Raw genomic sequence first — 19,833 nt, 5'->3', positions numbered from 1 at the left:
ATGTGCTTTTTCTAAGAAAATTGATTCTAATAGCAATTTAAAATTTATATTGCAGCTAGAACGAGTAAACCTGTCTGCAGCTCAGACACTGAGAGCAGCTTTCATTAAGGTGAGGTACAAATAATTTATTATGATGATTAAAATGTATGTTACTTATAAATCTGAATACCATGTGATAATTGCCACTTTATTTCCTTTTAGTGAAAACCTCTTCACCTGTCTCACATCTGCTTTAGTGTACTCTGTAAAGTTTAAAACACTTGCCAAAAGTGAATTAAAACAAATGCTGTTTCCTTAGCATTCATCTTTTTGTTACTTTGTGCTTTGGAAACTGACTACTTTGGAATCTTCTCTCTTTAGGTTTAGAGTATATTTTTGAATTTATTTTTCTATTATTTGACTTGATAAAAACTGTTGTAAAAGTATAATTCAAAAAGATGTTTTCCATATAGCTTAATTACAGAACATAACCATTAAACAGTGTTTTTGATGGGAAAACAAGTCCTGTGTGTGGAACATATTAAGGATACCTTGCAAATACACAGCCAAGTCACTCAGAGTGAACTTTTTCATTGTCTGTAGACTTGAACTGTTTGATACACGTTGCTGTTGAGTACTTGAAGTATGGCTAGTTCAAATTGAGTTGTACCTCAAGTATTAAATACGCACCAGATTTTGAATACTTAGTATAAGAAAAAGATTGAAGAATAACTCCATAAGGAGTATTTTATATTAATTACATATTGAAATGATAGTACTTTGGATGTATTCTTAAAATGATTTCACATGCTTATTTTTACTTTTGTAACGTGGCCACTGGAAAATTTACAATTACAACGAATGATATTTGTTGCTTGCGTTATATGTCTGTTGGACAGTTCTCTTCTATATATTGGGTGCATTCTTTCATATAAAACTTCATCGATCCCCCTTCCTTTCCCACTGTATATCAGGGTGCTCCAAACATCAATTTTTGTTTATATTGTGTATGTTTGTTTCCATCAATAGCTAAAATAACATATCTCAGGTTAAAAGTATTTTAATGTTTAAATCTAGAATACATTTATCATCAAGTTTTATTGGATTAAAACTCTAAATCCATCACGTTTGATTTCTTTTTTATTGCAAAGATAGTTTATTGAAACCATTCTTAATTGCTAGCACAGCTATCACTAGACATCTCTCTTACCTCACCAAAATAATTTACATTGTATGTATTATATTAAAACTGTTTTGATGTGATTAATACTCTAAAATGCAGTGCCAGTGTATGCATACATAGTAGCTTCATTAAAATATGTTCTGACACATCTTTGGGTTAATGAAGAGAATGAATGAAGCAATACCAATTTGTTTTTCTTTTTTTTCCTTGAGCTTCAGTGTGGCTCTGGAATGGCATATTTGGTTATTAAGGAGGCATGATGGAAACTATTTTAAGCTAACTTGCTATTTTGTTTGTGGCCGAAGAAAGGAAGGAAAGGCGACCTATTGCACAATATGGTATTGATAAGGCAAAAGTCAGTTTTTTAGCTTTCTTGATAGCAAGAACAGAGAGAAATTTCTCCTGTGGATCAGAGGACTCTGAAGTGATAGATCTATTTTCAGTATCATTTCTCAAAGAGGTAAAATAATGAATTTCATTAAGCTTTTTCTCATAAATATCCTTATATATAATCTGATGTTTTAACTTAATGTACAATTTAAAAGCAAACAGTGTGTTTAAAGTACGTGGCTATAAAAGGCCTTGTTTAACGTATGGATAAATTTTATTATCCATGGCACTGATTGTTAACTGGGGAAAGTGGAAGTTATTGTGAGAGGAAAACAAATTAGTCAGTTTGGCATTGATTTATTTTTATTATCAGATTTAATTTGTTAAATTTCAAATGGAATTAAAAGGGTGTGCATTAAAAAGATGAAGATTTTTGCATTTTTAAAACTACAACTTATTTGAAAAAGATTTTAAAAGCCTCACCCAGGGGTGCCTGGGTGGCTCAGGTAGTTAAGCATCTGCCTTTGCTCAGGTCATGATCCTGGGGTCCTAGGATCGAGCTCTGTATCGGGCTCCCTGCTCAGCAAGGAGTCTGCTTCTCCTATTCCCTCTGCTCCTCCCCACACTAACACTTCCTCTTTCTCAAAAATAAAATAAATAAATAAAAGGCTCACCTTGCCATATATCCCTATATGAATAGGGATAATAAACTGAAAATATATATACATATTTCTAGTTCTTTGACCACAGTGTCATTTATCAAGGTTTAGTATTTATTTTTATTATCATGAAAAAATGGATAAAAATTATTCCCCAAGAAAAAAATACTAGTGAAAATTATCTTTTAAGATATCTATTCTCCTTTGTTCTTTCCCCCTCTGGAAAGTTCTGATAGGTTATGCTGTTGAGAATCACTGAATCACAAGAGTGGATGTTACTGCCTTTGGGGATAGTTTTTTCTTACAGTTGGATTCTTCATAAAAATTGAACTTCCACAGAACTCAGTTATATTCTGAGAGAAAATGTTAAAGTATAGATAAAGTCTCCAATTTAAGCACAGATCTATTTATTTTGTCAGTCAGAGGAATTGGGTAAATTTAAGACTTTTAAAATGAAAAGTAAGTACTAGGATTTCAGCCAGAAGATACTAAGACGATTGTTCCCAAGCTAGGTGCCGAGGCATCCTGGCACCTCACAGCAAACTCAGATGGGCTCCATGAGTTATTTTCAAAATTTAAAGGAACACAGTGATACTAAACATTTCTTTGACACTATGTGAACTATGCCAGTTTGGTAGTTTACAATTTCGTCAGCGTATTCGATTGGGCTTCTTCCATTATGTCATATCTTTGTGGAGTTGGAATTTTGGCCATTGCTGTGATAAAAAGTAAGTACCACAAGAATATCAGTGTTCAAAAGGAAATCAGGGTGGCAAGGTGTAGAAATTATGCAGTGCCCGACAGGTGAATGCATCTCATTAGTAAGAATCATGGTTATTTAAGAATGAAATAAAATGTTTTTCTTTTAATTTACGTATTTTTAAAAGACCACTAAGTTGTTAGGACACAAGTACTTACTAAGTTATTTGAACTTAACTACTTAATACATAACCATTATTAAGGTATTTTTCTTAGCAATAAGAACATGTGTAAGCTGAGAAGGTTAGAGACTTCCGTAAGATTTCTGTAATGCTCCAGTTTGGGCACTTTGAGGCTCCACGCCAGCTTGGTATTGAAAGCTTTATTCTCAGTCTTCTAGCATGTAATGATTCTGACAGTTTATTATAACTTAATCAGAGAGAGATGTTTTTCTGCTGGCATATTCTGTAAGCACGTGGAGAGTGCTCTCCTACTTTGTAAGATAATTCATTATATAGGTAATTTAATGCTATTTAGAGAAAGAAGATAAAGCACAGTTATCAAATACTGGCTTATACTGTATGTAATTTTGTGGCAGCTCACCAAATTAATAATGTTGATAACTTTTTTTTTTAATAGGTAGTTTTTTTTTTAATTTTTTTTTTTTATTTATTTATGATAGTCACACAGAGAGAGAGAGAGAGAGAGAGAGAGAAAGGCAGAGACATAGGCAGAGGGAGAAGCAGGCTCCATGCACCGGGAGCCTGACGTGGGATTCGATCCCGGGTCTCCAGGATCACGCCCTGGGCCAGAGGCAGGCGCTAAACCGCTGCGCCACCCAGGGACCCCATGTTGATGACTTTCTTAACCCATGTTTGTACAACTTTTCCCTTAAAGGTAACTCTTGTTTTGTAAAAATGAATTCTTTCTTGAATATATTCATGGAAGGAAAAATCAAAACATGCATAAAGGAAATGGAATTCAGTAGGATACGCTTTATCGTTATTAATCATTATCAAAGTGATTTCCTTGAATAGCATGTGACAGCAGTTAAGTGATCCCAAGATTGAGATAAATGTGAATATTTTCTTTCCCCATTCCATTCCAAAACCTTTCAGTTTTTGATACTTGAAGCCTAATGAGAAACAAGATGTTATAATGGAAAGGGCAATAGGAATGAAAGAAAGCTGGATCTGCAGTGATACCAGAATGGAATTGAAAAGGCAGAGGTTAAATGTGCTTGACATATGTGGAAGCAAATAGATTGCTGTCTGCTTAGAATCATAAATTGTGTTTCTTTTTGCTGTTTAATATTGGACAAAGATGATAGGAAATCATCAGCATAATGATTAAAATTAGCAGGTATCCTAAAAGAAACAAACTTAGAGTGTCATTATAAAATTTTTAAAAATAATAAAATGGAAAGAATTACTGGGAGAAAACCAAAATCTGAAAATTAACTCTGGTAAACTCAGAGCTTTCTATGTTCAGTCTTGAGCTGGCTAGAAGATTTTAGTGCCCTAGTGAGTGTAAGTAACAAAGAACTAATGCAAATTCATCAATGAAACAAGCTCAGGAGGTAGCAAAAGTATTAAATGATGTTTGGTAAATTATTCTTGCTACAGGTATTTTTGCTACAAAAGGAAATACTCTTGCCACAAAAATAAAATAGGCAATGAAAATCTTTATGTGGAAAACTAGTTAAAGGATTAGATAGCTTAAATAAAACCTACAAAAGAAATCCTTTTTTTTGTTTGTTTGTTTTGCTTTTGTTTTTCCTGACATTCTGTTCATTTAAATGCAAAGAATCTGCAAAGTACTGGTAAGATAAGTTATTGCTTGATCCTTAAATTGGAATATTAGCTAATGAAAAAAAAGCTTAAAATCCTTAGTGTATTTAAACTACTGAACAGAGTAATTGATGGATTACTAAAATATATATAATCTTTTATTTCTATTTTTGTTACCAGTTTGATTGCAAGTGAGTGTAGAAGAGAAATAGGAAATGTTAAGTACTTTATGTTCAAATGGCAAATGGGACCATGACTATAATAAGAAGTCACCCATGCATAAGCTCTGGCAAAACATAAGTGAATGCCATCATCACACCTACTTTACAAAGATTTCTGCTTTTGTAAGTTGATCACTCCCAGAAGTTTCCAGCAGGTTCTAAACAATTAAGTTTTGGCTTTAAAGTGCTGATTGAGCTTCTGTGTTTTAAAACTAGTTTTCTCTTCTTTATAGGCTGAAAAAGAAAATCCAGGACTCACACAAGACATCATCATGAAAATTTTAGAGAAAAAAAGTGTAGAAGTTAACTTCACAGAGTCCCTTCTTCGAATGGCAGCTGATGATGTAGAAGGTAGTCAGAATCTTGTTTAATTTTCTTACAGTTGTTGAAAAGCACTTCCTCCAAGTCTTTATTTGACGAATGGGCCTTCCGCCCCTCCCGCTTTCCTCTCCATCCTTACTGTTGTTCTTATTACTGTAGTGATAGCAGGAAAAAATCTTTATCAATTACTTTGTGTTTTTGAGATTTCAGAAATGTGCTGAAGGTATTCATAGATTATTTGGGTTTTGATATCAGGAATCCATTACATATTCAACATAAAGGTTTTTATTAAGTTCATTTTCTCCACTGACAGATATATGTTGCCATTATATTTGTTATGAATGTCACTACTTTAAGGTTGCCTTATGAAATACAGCTTCAGAGGCCTGATAAATTTGATTGAGCCTGTCTTGTTTGTTTGTTTTTTTAAGATTTCATGGAATTTCCATTTATCCCAAATTGAAAATGTTTATAGTTTTCATGTTCTCATACTTTACTTTGGAGAGAGCCAAAATTATTTCTGAACTAAGTTGAACTTTAATGAATTCTGCTTGTCTTTCCTAGTCATCTGACCTTTCTTTCCCCCTTCTACATCTTTAACCAACACTGGGAATTTGTAGACTTGAATTTGGCAGGGAGTTGCATGATGCTATCTGTCTATCTATCTACTTATTTATATATTTAAAAATTTATTTTATCAGAGTATATGATTGAACGACCAGAACCAGAATTCCAGGACCTAAATGAAAAGGCACGAGCACTTAAACAAATTCTCAGTAAGATCCCGGATGAGATCAATGACAGAGTGAGATTCCTGCAGACAATCAAGTAAGCAACTTTTGGCTTTGGGTTCTTCTTTATTTCAAAGTGCTTCAAAGGAACCACTCATCCTAGGTGTTTTATTTTGGTATGACATTAATTTTAAATTGAAATATTAATTTTTTAAATTTTTTTATTTATTTATGATAGTCACACACACACAGAGAGAGAGAGAGAGAGAGAGGCAGGCAGAGACATAGGCAGAGGGAGAAGCAGGCTCCATGCACCGGGAGCCCGACGTGGGATTCGATCCCGGGTCTCCAGGATCGGGCCCTGGGCCAAAGGCAGGCACTAAACCGCTGCACCACCCAGGGATCCCTGAAATATTAATTTGAAATCAAACTTGAAACTTTTAAATGCTGCATATTGAGTATTAACTTCTAAGCTGTGGTATTTGGCTTTAGAGTGTGATAACATTTTTTAGAATATTAATATAAAAACAGATGAAATGTACATAAATTGGAATGTAGTTTGAACCACAAAAAATAATGCAAAAATGTAACATCTTATTAAAGTGAATAAAGTTAGATAGATTATAGTATTGGTAACAAAGGACACCAATATTGTTTTTTGTTTCAGAAACGGTAGAAGTCATTAGGATAAGTAACGTATTCTTCTTCTTGAATAGTGTTTTTAATTTCGGCAAACTGTAAACCTCCAAATCCTTACTTTTGGGGATGCAGGTTACACAAGACTGAAAATATGCATGGGGCCAGGAGGCTGACTGGTGAGCAGCAGCAAGAAGGGTCATCCTTGAATCCTTGAGTAGTGGTTCTCAAACCAGGGGCACTGTCCTCCAGGATTGAGAGGGTGGGAGAACTAGGGGAAAATAGATAATTTCTAGATAAGTAGAGTCTCATCATTTTCTTCAGCCTCACTGCAGATAAAACAAAAAAGATTGGGGAATTAGAGTGGCAATATCGGTGCAACCTTTTGGTTAAACCACAGGTAGAAATTGCTGAACAGGAAAGATTCATTAGTACAGGTTTTTTGTTTTCATTTTTTATTTATCTGTCTATCTATCTGTCTGTCTGGAAGAGGCTGTGTTGTCATACTTTGTATCTTTAAAGAATGCAAAAAGGTTCACTTGTAAATATTAACATCTCTTGGAAATAGTAGTCTTTGTAATTCACATTGCAAGATGCTATTTTAGCTAGTTTGGGCACCTGTTGTGAGTGCTATGGGGAAAAATATCCCATTGTAGAAAGTAATGCTTTGTGATGGGTACTCAGCCCAGCTATCAAAGAGCGATCCTCTTCTTTTAGGTCTTCTAATTGAGAACCTGAAAGTATGAAAAAGACTTTTCATTGCCTAGCTAAAATTCATGTCAGAGAACAAATCCTGAGGTAAATATTTTACCTTTATAGGAAGCCTCAGGTTCCTTTAACTATTTTTAATATGTGAAAAAGGAAGAGAATTAACTGTTTTGGATTTTTATTTTTAGTCTAACATAAAGTAAACATATTTTGCTCATAAAAGGATAAATTGCCAGTGATCTGGAGCATGGTTGCTTAGACAACTTATTTTTAGAGTTTTCAAATAATTTAGTAAGATATTAATTTGTTTTGATGATCATATATTTACAATCTATACTACATTTCTATGAAGATCTGACATTTTAAAAATAATATTTTTATTTTTTGCAAATTTTGCCTCGTGTCATTGAAGGAGAGGTTTATGGAATCAATATCATCTTAATGATAGTAGTCACTTGGATTATGTTCTCAGTGCTTTTTTAAGCACTTTACGTATATTACTGTATTATAGCACTGCTATAACAGGTGAAGAAGTTAAGTAACTTTTCCAAGATCAGAGAGCTGGTAAATTGGTAGATCTGGGTTCAAACCCAGGCAGACAGACTCCATGGTCTTCTACTGCTTCTCAGTCTGAGATATGTCATGCAGGCCTAACCCAGTGATTGAAAACAGTTTCTGCAATCTAGAAGAGGTGTGATAAAGGATATTTTAATATAGAATGCCAGTAGGTAAGAGAGAGAAGAGTGTTGTGGTTGAACCTGGGGTAGATATGTTAGGCCCAGAGCCTTCATCCTGCTATTTTGACACCATCTTACCCTTCTGGGGAGTCCCCAGTGCATCTCTGCTAAACCCGTTGTGGCTTTAGAGAAATGGGTCTGAAAAGCACTGTATAAACAGCCACATTTTAATCATAAGGAAGTTGAGGTCAGGAGCCGAAGAGTCTTATCTACAGTCATTGACAGAGGCTGAATTTAGGGGTTTGTCTCTCATTTTAGGGGCAATAGTAATATTTCACTTTTGTTTTCTGGAGCATACTCAGCACAACTACATTTAAGAGTATTGGCAATTAAAATTAATTTCTTAAGCATTTTAGGAGATATAATTGGCCATGGAAAGTTTGTTGATAATATATGTGAGACTACAATTCAACCGCATATAAATTAACATAGATTGGTAAGCTGTAAAATTATTCATATCTCTGATATATACTGACACATTTTGATACATACATGGTTGTTGAACAAATTAGTGGATAAAATTGCACCAAAATAAAAAATGGCTTATCCTTTAGGCACAACATTACTGTGCAGTCACTGTTTTTTCTTTAAAATATTTTACTTTTTCATACTTAAGGTATCTTCTTCATTTATTTTAGTTTCAATAAGTATGTGTCAGGTACTTTTATACCAAGTACTATATGTGATTTCATAGGTTATATTAAAGTAGAAAAATGATTCCTGTCAGCTAATAAATATCCAGGTATTTTTGTATATGTTAGCAGAGCTAGGTTTGAATTTCTATTCTAAGATTTAGCTGTGAAGATGAGGGTAACAGTTGTAAGAATCGAGGGAAAAGCTATACATAAAATGCTTCACGCAGAACCCAATATATGCATTCACAGCACATACTAGCATTGTGAAATAAGAGGTTTTTTTTTTTTTTTTTTTTTTTACCCTTTTCTCTGTGGAGTTGATTAGGAAAAATGATCCAGCAAACAAATATGTTAAAAGTGCTTTTGATTAATGAATGTTTCTGTTTGACTACATTTAAGCTTATGCAAATATTTAATAAATATAATTCATAGGGTTTTTTTTTTAGGTCTGATACATCGTAATGGATGACTAGTAGAGACTTGTGACTTAATAAACCAGAAAGCCATGCGTTTATCTATTTACTCTTTATAATCTGCATTTACATATCCACATGCTAAAATTCACCAGAGTTTGGTTTCCCTGATGGTTTTCAGAGTAGCTTTTCCAGAGGTGTCCAGTCTAGACCTAACTATAAATAGACAGCATAGGAATTTCCTTCCTTTCGAATGTTCACATAAATATATAAATTTGGGTTACAGGATTAGAAAGCCTCCTATTCCATGCAATTTTTTTGATAAGATATATGTTTACATTCATCTGATGTCTGTTGTCCTCTTTTGAGTATATATTTCCACAAAGTTATCGCACCAAAAGCTGCAAATTGCTAAAATTTCATCCTACTGTACCCATACTATATGTCCCTTTTCACAGAATCACTTAGCTCCAGAATTGTTTATAATTACACTGTAGTTATTTTACCCTCAAGTTTTCTCCAGTTCCAATTTGTTTAATTGTCTGAAGTATTTTTTAGTGCTGATTGTTTTCTCTTGTAGGAAATAAACCCTTAGTAATATAATTTAGCTTCCCTGGTGCAGACCTTAGTGCCTTAAATGAAAATACTGTTCTGTGTACATGTAGATGATGTAATATTTTATATAAATTGCCACAGATATTTTTAGAGAAGATCAGGCCTAGGGATAAACAGTCTGGGTCTTTTGATAGAGTTCTTTATAAAGCTCTTTGGCCACTGATAGGTTGGCCAGAGTCTTGGTTCTAGGCTCTAGATTCCCAGACATTGGGAAATTTGGTTCCTCAGTAAAATCACCGGGGGGGGGGGGGGGGGGGTGGCTTATTTTTTAAGTTTTAAAGTACAGGTATATTCCCAGTATTCATGATAAGTCTGGGGGTATCATTCAGAAAACTCTTGCTTTTTTTGTTTTTCTTTACAGGTGAGTGAGAACTCACTGCTCTTTTGACCTAAGGAATCTATTGCATATGGAGCATATGTTCAGGTTGTTGATTAGCCCTGAAAGCACAGTTTTATAATCCCTTTTTAAAGCAGAATTTTAGGGCACCTGGTGGCTTAGTGGTTGAGCATTTGCCTTTGACTCAGATTGTGATCTTGGGGTCCTGGGATTGAGTCCCACATCAGGCTCCCTCCCTTCTCCCTCTCCCTGTCTCTACCACTTTCTCTGTGTCTCTCATGAATAAATAAATCAATCTTTAAAAAAAAATAAACATCCAAACTATTAGGTATGTAACTTGAAATGCTGATAAAAACAGAAGTGAGTTACATATAAATTTTACGTAATTGTTCATGACATAGCAAAAGTGGGGAATATAATATAGTAGATTGAATTCAGCTACATCAGAGAAAGGAAAAATTGTAACTGGAAGAGATGAGAAGCAGAGCTAATTCTTAGAAATTTGAGTAAGTAATGCTGAATGAAATGTTACTGATTTGGGAAGATTGAAGTTGGTTGTAGAATGTTTGGTCAGCTGTTCAAGAGAAGAGACAGCATCACAGAAGGGTACAGGCTTAAAAAAAACTCCAGCCAACTAGTCAGTTTGTATGTTTGTGCTTGATGCAGTGCTAGTAAGGTAATTAACAGTGTGATTAGTAATCCTTAAAAAAATTAAAATGTATGTATATATATAAAATAACACCTCTCTTCTAGATATAACTGATTTTAAGAAAATTCTTTTTTCCTTATCCAACAGGGATATAGCTAGTGCAATAAAGGAACTTCTTGATACAGTGAATAATGTCTTCAAGAAGTATCAATACCAGAACCGCAGGGTAAGTTTAGTAGACGCCTTACAAGCTGCCACTTTACATTTTGATTTACATTTAGTTGTTTTATTGAATTAAATACTGAGATGGCTTGATTATTGAAAATAGTTTTGTATCATTAACCAGTGGTTTTGTCCTTGAGTTAAAACATATTTAATACTTGTAAAAATTTTAATCTGTAATATAAAGTCCATTCTATATTCTGTGTAATCTCTTATCTTTGATTTTGGCTTTTGTGTTATTTCTCTTATTTAATATTTCTTACTCTATTTGATGTCCATAGGCACTTGAACACCAAAAGAAAGAATTTGTAAAGTATTCCAAAAGTTTCAGTGATACTCTGAAAACCTATTTTAAAGATGGCAAGTAAGTAGTCTCATCATCTTTTTCTTTTAAAATTAAATTATGTGGTTTTATATAATATGAAAACCATATAAATTAAGCCCTTTTACTATATTGTTAATACTCAAGCTACCTAGTCTCTAAGATAGACTATTAAAAATAGATAGTGAGAGGTTGATAATCCAGCCATAACTAGACTAGAGCAGAAGTTGGCAGACTTTTTCTGAAACAAACCACGTGGCAACTATTTTGACATGGTGGGCTTGTGGGAACTACCTACTTCAACTCTGCTGTGGTGGTGCAAAAGCAGTTATAGTGTGAAAACAAGTGACATTATGGCCATGTTCTAATAAAACTTTTATAGACTCTGAAATTTGAATTTTGTATTATTTTTGCCTGTTACATAATATTCCTTTTTTTTATCTCCCCCATTTTAAAAATACAAAAGTACTCTTAGCTTGCAGGCTATATAAAACACAAGGAGTGAGATTTGGCTTAGTGGCCTACTTCACCAGCCCCTGAATCTGTGGTTCTCAAACTTCAGTAGCATCAGAATTACCTGGGGGGCTTATTAAAAAACAGATTGCTTTTGGAATCCCTCTCCATTCTATAGGTCTTGGGTGGACCCCAAAATTTGCATTTCTCTTTCTCCCTTTTTTTTTTTTTTTTTTTTGAGAGAGAGAGCAAGTGAGGGGAGGGGCAGAGGGAAAAGAATCTCATGCAGACTACCTGTGGAAGCCCAATGTGAGGCTCCATCTCACAACCCTGAGATAATGACCTGAGCCAAAATCAAGAGTTGATGTTCAACAGACTGAGCCACCCAGGGACCAAGAATTTGCATTTCTAAAAAGTTTCCAGATAATACTGATACTGACAGGTCCCTTAAGAACAAAGCAATGGAAAAAAAAAAAAAAAACAATGGTTCTCAATCCCATTTGCACATTAGGATCATCACTTTGGTTTATTAGTTTTTTAAAATTCTAGTGCCTTAGTCCCAACTTCAGAGGTTCTAATTCAGATAGCTTGGAGTGGGGACCAGGGTTTAGGTCTTTTATAAAAAGTGTTAAGTGTTCCAGGTGATTTAAAAGTGCTGCAAAGGTTGTGACCCACTGTTTGGAAAGAGGGAGGCTTTTACTGTCATTCCATAAGATAAGTAGTATACTAAAAAGGTAAATTGGACATTGCTTTTAAATTTACATACAATTATCTATAGAACAGTCTGGGAAACCCCCCCAAAATAATGTTTTTACATACACATTTTACACATGTACATATAATGTATAAGCTGATGAAGAGGCCCTGTCTTCTGTAACATTGTACCTTATGTAGAGAGTTCTTTGTACCTCAAGTAGAATACTAGAAATTTTGTAGACAAGATCATTTTCTCTCACTGCTTAAAGTCAGAAAAGCAATCTAAATGGTGATTATTTCATGTATAATTGGAAGGGATCTCTAACATTTTATTTTACCATTGAAGTTTAAAGATCCCTATATCCATGTCGAACATTACAATATTATTATAGTAATATTTAAAAATAATAAAAATATGTTAGAACGGTCTGTTAATTTTCAGTCATTTTTAACAGTTCCAGTAGGTTGAAATCCTTACGTTTATATTATGAATAAAAGATACTGAGCTACATTTTATTAATGGTTTTGTTACTGTTCAGATAGTCTAGGGGAAATGCTCCTTGATGACTTCGTTTTAATAAGCTTGCAGGTGTGTTCTGAAAATAAACTTAACATCTGTTTTTCCTTGGTCTCCATTGCTAAGCCAAAATAACCAAAACACATTAAAAGAATAATTTACATGATGGGATCATTATTTCTGATTCTAATTAAGAATTATCATGAAATAAGCACATCAAAAGGTAGAAATTCCTTTAAAGCCTAATTTTCATTAATCTGGAGTTATGTACTCTGTGTATGGATTATTCAGGCTCTCTGCTACTACTGTTTCTCCAGTAGCATCTTAATAATTATTTGTATATGAATAATGTGCCACAAGTTTTGTACCTGTTTTCTCAAAACTGAAAAATGTTAATAGAGCCTGACCTATGAGCCATCTTCCAATAGGGGGATGAATTTGCATTGATTTAATTAATTCTCTCTGGCCCCTCTTTTTTGAGAAATGTCTAGGATGAAGATACAAGTTTTAGCTATGATATTGAGAAACTGATAAGAGCACACAGTGGGACTAGGGCACAGTTCTTTGTTCCAGTCACATGAAGGTGGACTGATAGGAGAAAGGTGTGCAGCACAAAGTAATTTTTTAAAAATATTTTATTTATTCATGATAGACACAGAGGATTCAGAGACATAGGCAGAGAGAGAAGCAGGCTGCCCATGGGGAACCTGATGTGGGACTCGATCCCAGGACCCCGGGATCATACCCTGTGTCAAAGGCAGATGCTCAACTGCTGAGCCACCCAGGTGCCCCAGCACAAAGTAATTTTTAAGAACATTTTTAAATATATTTTCAGCTCTTAAATACTGAGACCACATGATTATTTTGTTTTAAAAGTAGATTTATTCTAAAAGTAGTTTAGAATTCTCATAGTTTTTTATTTTGTTTTTTGTTTTTGAAAGAAAGTAAGAGAGATTTGGGTAAGTCAAATTTGAAGTAATTAGCTTTTTGTTAAGTATTTATTATGTCCCTTGATGTAGAGATTTTGAGGCTGAGTATAATACTGGAGCAGATATTATTTTGTAACTTGTATGAAACCAAAGCTGGAGACTACATTTGAATCCTCTTTGGCCCATTATTTGTTCAACCTAGGCATGGGATCTGGTTGTTGAGGCGCCACCTATCATTAGCAGCCCACCAACACCTTATTGCCAACAGAACCACTAGGGGGCAGTAATTCCTAGATAGTTTCAAATGATGCAGGACCATTCAATTCCAAGCTAGTATAAAACATGTTCCTCAGTACTAACTTGACTTTTTTTTTTCTAAATTGATTTCATTGCTACTGTTAGTAGATGACATCAAGTATAAATATTTTAAAAGGATGAATTTTTTGGGCAAAATTAATGGTTTTCTTTTTTTTTTTTTTTTAAACAGGGCAATAAATGTGTTCATAAGTGCCAATCGACTAATTCATCAAACCAACTTGATACTTCAGACCTTCAAAACTGTGGCCTGAAAGTTGTATATGTTAAGAGATGTACTTCTCAGTGGCAGTATTGAACTGCCTTTATCTGTAAATTTTAAAGTTTGACTGTATAAATTATCAGTCCCTCCTGAAGGGATCTAATCCAGGATGTTGAATGGGATTATTGCCATCTTACACCATATTTTTGTAAAATGTAGCTTAATCATAATCTCACACTGAAGATTTTGCATCACTTTTGCTATTATCATTCTTTTAAGAATTATAAGCCAAAAGAATTTACGCCTTAATGTGTCATTATATAACATTCCTTAAAAGAATTGTAAATATTGGTGTTTGTTTGACATTTTAACTTGAAAGCGATATGCTGCAAGATAATGTATTTAACAATATTTGGTGGCAAATATTCAATAAATAGTTTACATCTGTTAAACATTTCTTTACTTGAAAATACATATATATATATATGGATATATATATATATGATCAGAAGACCAAGATGACTTGGTGTAATGTCTAAAGAACTTCTAATGGGAGCTTACTAGCAGTTTATCAGATAATAAAGCAACAAGAATTCTATTTTTTGGTCCTTAATCACTCTGGGCAAAAGGTAGTCAATGGAAATATTTTTGTTAGTTATTATATATGAGGTACTGAATATTTTTGCAACCTGTTTTGAGAGACTTATGAGAAGGAAATGGCAACTTATAGTGTCTTCACACTATAATGTCACTTCTTGAACTCTATGACAATGTAAAGTTAAGTTTTTCTGATATGCTGGGCCCTAATAAGCTTTGTACCTTTTTTCCAAAAATAGCCACAACTAATAGTAATTTGAAGTTTTATCAATGCTAGTTGGTTTGAAATTGTCATGAGTGTTATAAATGTTATACACACTCTTTAAATATATAGAGCTTTGTTTCACCATAGAGAAGTTTTAAGGAAATTATGTATCAAGTGATCGTGTTAAGTGATTTCATTTTTCAATTATGATAAAATAAAGGGAAAATCAGGTTTTGTTTATCTTTTATAAAGATTTTAAATGTTAAACGAAATTTCTGTTTGGCAATATAAATTTCTTTGCTATGATGCAATTTAGTTATTTTTAAGCTTTTTATTTTTAAAAGTAGATTTTTAAAGAATTACTGTCATTGGCAACATAAAAGGAAACTGTCCTATTAGATATGAACAGGAAATATATGGAAAGAAGCAAAAAACCCAGTAGACAATTGGTTGAAATCTCATAATTTATGGATATTTTACTGAGTTGATTTTTTTTTTCAAAAATACATAGCTGATAAATGGAATTGGTGATTTTAATACTATTTATTTTTTATATAAATTATTCATTCGTGGAAGTAGACAGATGGTTGTTTGCAAAATAGACTTGTGAATATATAAAGAAAAATATACTGTTTTATCTTTTTCTGAGCAGCAGACTTTTCTAATATAGACTAATACTATCTTCCCTCCAATTGTCTTGATCCCTTTAACAGAACTCACCAGTTAACCAGTAACCAGCCATTCCCCAAGTCATCTTTTTATAAGCCATCTATCTTTCCATTTCACTGTCCAGTATCTCTGGCTTCCGTTTTCATGAAGTTTATCAGAAAGTTTACTCAGAAGGCAGGCTTTTTTCTCAAGATAATGCAGTTCCTTACATAATCCTAATGGGGCACGTTTGAGTCAATCAAGGAAGGGCGAATAATGGCCCCAGTCAGATTCATCTCCAGAGAACAGAAAGAAAAGGAAGAGAAGGAGACATTTGTTGAGCACCCTTCTCTGTGTCAAGTGCTATTCTAGATGTGCATTTATTTAATTAAAATCTCTCAACAACAAAAAAAAAATAAATAAAATAAATAAATAAATAAAATCTCTCAACAGTCCCATGATGTAGCTATCTGCCTTGCAAGTGAGGAAACTGGCTAGGGGAACTTAGGTTACAAGCTGGTAACCTCTGGCACCAGGATTTGAGTTCAGTGTTTGCCGCCATGCTCTTTCCACTAATATGTACTTCATCCATTGCTGAAAACACACCTTGTTTAGAATACTGATTCCCTAACTCCACATTGACAAAAAGTTCCCCTTGTCCACAGGGAAGTGAGAAAAATTAGGACAATGTGATAAGTTTTTTTTCTTAAACATAAATTTATGGATTTTAAAGGACCATTGTTTTTTTTGGGTATTATAACTTTGTTTTGGATATTTAAAATGTCCCATCTCATACTTTTTCTTAAACAAAATGACATAGTAGATGGCAGGTTTTTTTTTTTTTTTTTTTTTAAATGTTTGGAGTTTTAATAACCTTGTTAGCAAAACATGAGGTTCGCAACCCATATCCATCCTTCTTGTTTTCTTTTTAACTTTTCTATATAGAAATAACTTAAACTGCCAAAAATTGGCAAGAATTAGGAATAATACAAAGAACATCAATACATTTTCTACCCAGATTTCCCTTATTGTTTAGAGCTTACCATTTTTGTTTTTATCATTTGGTTGTTCGTTTGCCCTCAAGTCCCCTTTACTCCGGATCATTTCAACGTCCTCTTTTGTCTTTTTGGCATTGATATGACATATTTTTGGAGGATGCAGTCTTTTGTCCCCTTCTCCGCCCAACCCTTAATAGAATGTTCCTCATTAGATTCAGGTTATACATTCTCAGAATACTCCATTGGTGATACTGTGTCATCAGAGCATCACATCTGGAGGGATAGTGTGTCTATCTGCTCCTCATTGGTGACATTGATTTTGGTCACCTGGTCAAAGTGTTTTTCAGTTTCTCCCATATATTGTTATTATTTTTTACCTTGTGTGTCTAATAAACAGTCTGAATAAGACTTTTTAAGTCCATGCTATAACATCAACATTTTCTACCAGGATTTAGCAGCCTTTGGTGATTTTTGCTTATCAGTCTTTGCTAGCTGCAAAATGCTGATTTTCTAACTCCAGCGTTCCGTGCTCATGTACTGTTTGGCATTCAGCGTTCTACTGTCAGCAGGAACCCTTTCTCCCTCAGCCATCCATTCATTCATCTCTACTTATGCTTGTACAGGTTTATATTTACTATTGTTTTGGACTCTTGATTATCTATTTTTTCAGTGGCTTATCATTCATTACTTCGGTGCTTAAACTGTCTTAAATTTGCCCAGTAGGAGCTCCTTCAGTCTGGCTCCTTTGTCCTTGTGGCATCCGTTTTAGTTTTATTTATTTATTTATTTTTTTAGCGCGTCCTCTTAAATAAAAGATGTTCCAGGATCTGGAATCAGCAATTTCTCCAAGAAACCCTGGGGAATGATACTAGACACATAGATCTGGTTGCCGGGGTTCATCTGCTTCTAGGCCTATTCAGACAGAAATAGGAAACGTGCATGTACATACATAAACACATAAATATGCATGTGCCATGTACATTTTACATGTGCTTATATACACATTGTGTTTGATTTCAGAAATCATGAGTTCACACTAATACCTCCAATTTCAGTCCATCCTCAGGGTTCTTTCTTGCCTTTCCCATTCCATATTTCGATGTCTCTGTTTCCTCAGAATTCTGGCCTTACAAAAAATCAATTTATTCACTTGGTCAATCCTGTAATACATCTGAAATAGTACTTAGAATTGCTTTTGCCCATGTCACTGTAAAAAACACTTAAAAGCTTGTTTGCAGTTCTCTCCCTACCTGTACTCTGCCCAGTAATAAGGATATATAATTACGCTCTGTGTTCATAACAACTACTTGGGTTAATTCTTTTTTCTCTCACTGTGATTGTTATTTATTTGAAATAAATTGGATTCATTTGTTTCAGTTTTTTCCAAGTTTAAGGTCTTCCCCTACACACATATTTCACATCCTTGTTGATTTAATTTTTAAAATCTATGGAACACTAATATGTTTCTAAAAGAACTTTACCTAAAGTTTACTGAGAAGTGCTACTCCTATCCCTTCTGCCCCATTCCCCAGCCCCTTCGTAGGTATCTGACTTTACTGTTTCCCCCCATTTCTTTTTGTGAAGAAAAGTACCAAAGGTAATTCTTATCCCTTCCCTCTTTTCTCTTGCAATAAGGGTAGCGTACACACAGAGACAGGACTGAAGTTCCCTGGGATGTGGGACTTGCAGTGCTAAAACTGGGAGAGTCAAGGCAACCTGGTAGGCCTGGCCACTCCATATACTTCCTTAAAAAAAAAAAAATGAAAACAGCACTGTTGATGCATATTGTACCTATTTATAAATTTCACATATATATCCTTTAAATAACTGTATTGAGGTATAGTTCCACAAAAGTCACTCATTTTAAAGAGAAGAGTTGTGCAATCTGACCAAAATCCAGTTTTAGAACATTTTCATCATTCCAGTTAACTTTCTCATGCCTGGTCCCAGTTCATGTATGTTCCTGCCACACCCTGCCTCCTCCCCTGCTTCAAGCAACCACTAGCTCCTTTCTCTCTACATTTTCCTTTTCTGGGCATTTCACATAAATAGAATCATGCAATATTATCTTTTGAGTCTGGCTTTTTTTTTTTTTTTTTTGAGTCTGGCTTCTTTTACTTAGTATAATGTTTTTATGTCCATGTCATTGCATATGTCAGCAATTCTATCAGTATTCTTACTGCTAAATAGTAGTCCATTATATGAACTCCTGTTTTCTTTATTTATTTAATAGTTAATGGACATTTGAGTTGCTTCCTTTTCGGCCCTGGTGCATAATGTTGCTAAGATCATTCATGTGCAAGTCTTTTTGCTGACATGGGTTTTCATTTCTTTTGGCTGAATACTTAAGGGTGGAATTGTTGAATTATGCGATTAATTTATACTTTTTAGGAAACTGTCATACTGTTTTCTAAGTGACTGTATCATTTTGCATTCCCACCAGCAATATATGAGTTCCTGTTTCTCCACATCCTAACATTTGTTAATGATTATTTTTTATTATAGATGCTATCATAGATACAAAGTGTCTTTTCTTTTCCCTTCCTTCCTTCCTTCCTTCCTTCCTTCCTTCCTTCCTTCCTTCCTTCCTTCCTTCCTTCCTTCCTTCCTTCCTTTCTTTTTCCTTTCCTTTCCTTTCCTTTCCTTTCCTTTCCTTTCCTTTCCTTTCCTTTCCTTTTCTTTTCTTTTTTCTCTTTTCTTTTCTTTTTTCTTTTTTTCTTTTCTTTTTTCTTCTTTTTTCACTTAGCATTTTCCAAAGTCACTGTATTGAAGTTCATAGAGATTTCTCTCTCCTCCCCCTCGTCCACTCCCCCCCACCCCTACCTGTTTGTTGTAGCCTAGCATTCCACTGTGTGGACATACATAGTTTGTCCAGTCAATCTGCTGTGCTTGGGCATTCAAGTAGTTGTCAGTGATTTGCAAAATTACAGACAATGTTAAAACGAATGATTTTACACATCTGTTTTGTTTGAAGTATACCTTCAGAGCAGATTCCTAGAAGTCGGATTACTAAGTCAAAAGACATACGCATGTACTTCTATTACATATTGCCAAATTCTTTTCCATAAAGTTTGTGGTAATTCACA

The 19,833-nt window shown here is 34.0% G+C and overlaps 1 protein-coding gene across 3 annotated transcripts in view; it reads left to right on the top strand.

Moving 5' to 3' along the window:
* PDCD10 (programmed cell death 10) overlaps positions 1 to 14,751 on the top strand; it is a 41,672-nt gene extending 26,921 nt beyond the window's left edge. For 2 of the 3 annotated variants that reach the window (XM_072807976.1, XM_072807977.1), the window contains 6 exons: positions 56 to 109; positions 5,095 to 5,212; positions 5,884 to 6,010; positions 10,791 to 10,869; positions 11,147 to 11,229; positions 14,270 to 14,751. In XM_072807976.1, the coding sequence (XP_072664077.1) occupies positions 56 to 109; positions 5,095 to 5,212; positions 5,884 to 6,010; positions 10,791 to 10,869; positions 11,147 to 11,229; positions 14,270 to 14,351 (543 nt within the window). In that variant the 3' untranslated portion in view covers positions 14,352 to 14,751. Of the gene's footprint in view, positions 1 to 55; positions 110 to 4,820; positions 4,985 to 5,094; positions 5,213 to 5,883; positions 6,011 to 10,790; positions 10,870 to 11,146; positions 11,230 to 14,269 lie in introns of those variants that run through there. The other variant, XM_072807978.1, reaches the window with a different exon arrangement.
* The last annotated feature ends 5,082 nt before the right edge of the window (positions 14,752 to 19,833 follow it).

Source organism: Canis lupus, chromosome 31 (assembly GCF_048164855.1).
Source record: "Canis lupus baileyi chromosome 31, mCanLup2.hap1, whole genome shotgun sequence".
NCBI lineage: Eukaryota > Metazoa > Chordata > Mammalia > Carnivora > Canidae > Canis > Canis lupus.
Note: the sequence above shows the minus strand (reverse complement) of the source record. Positions and strands in the feature narration are given on the sequence as shown.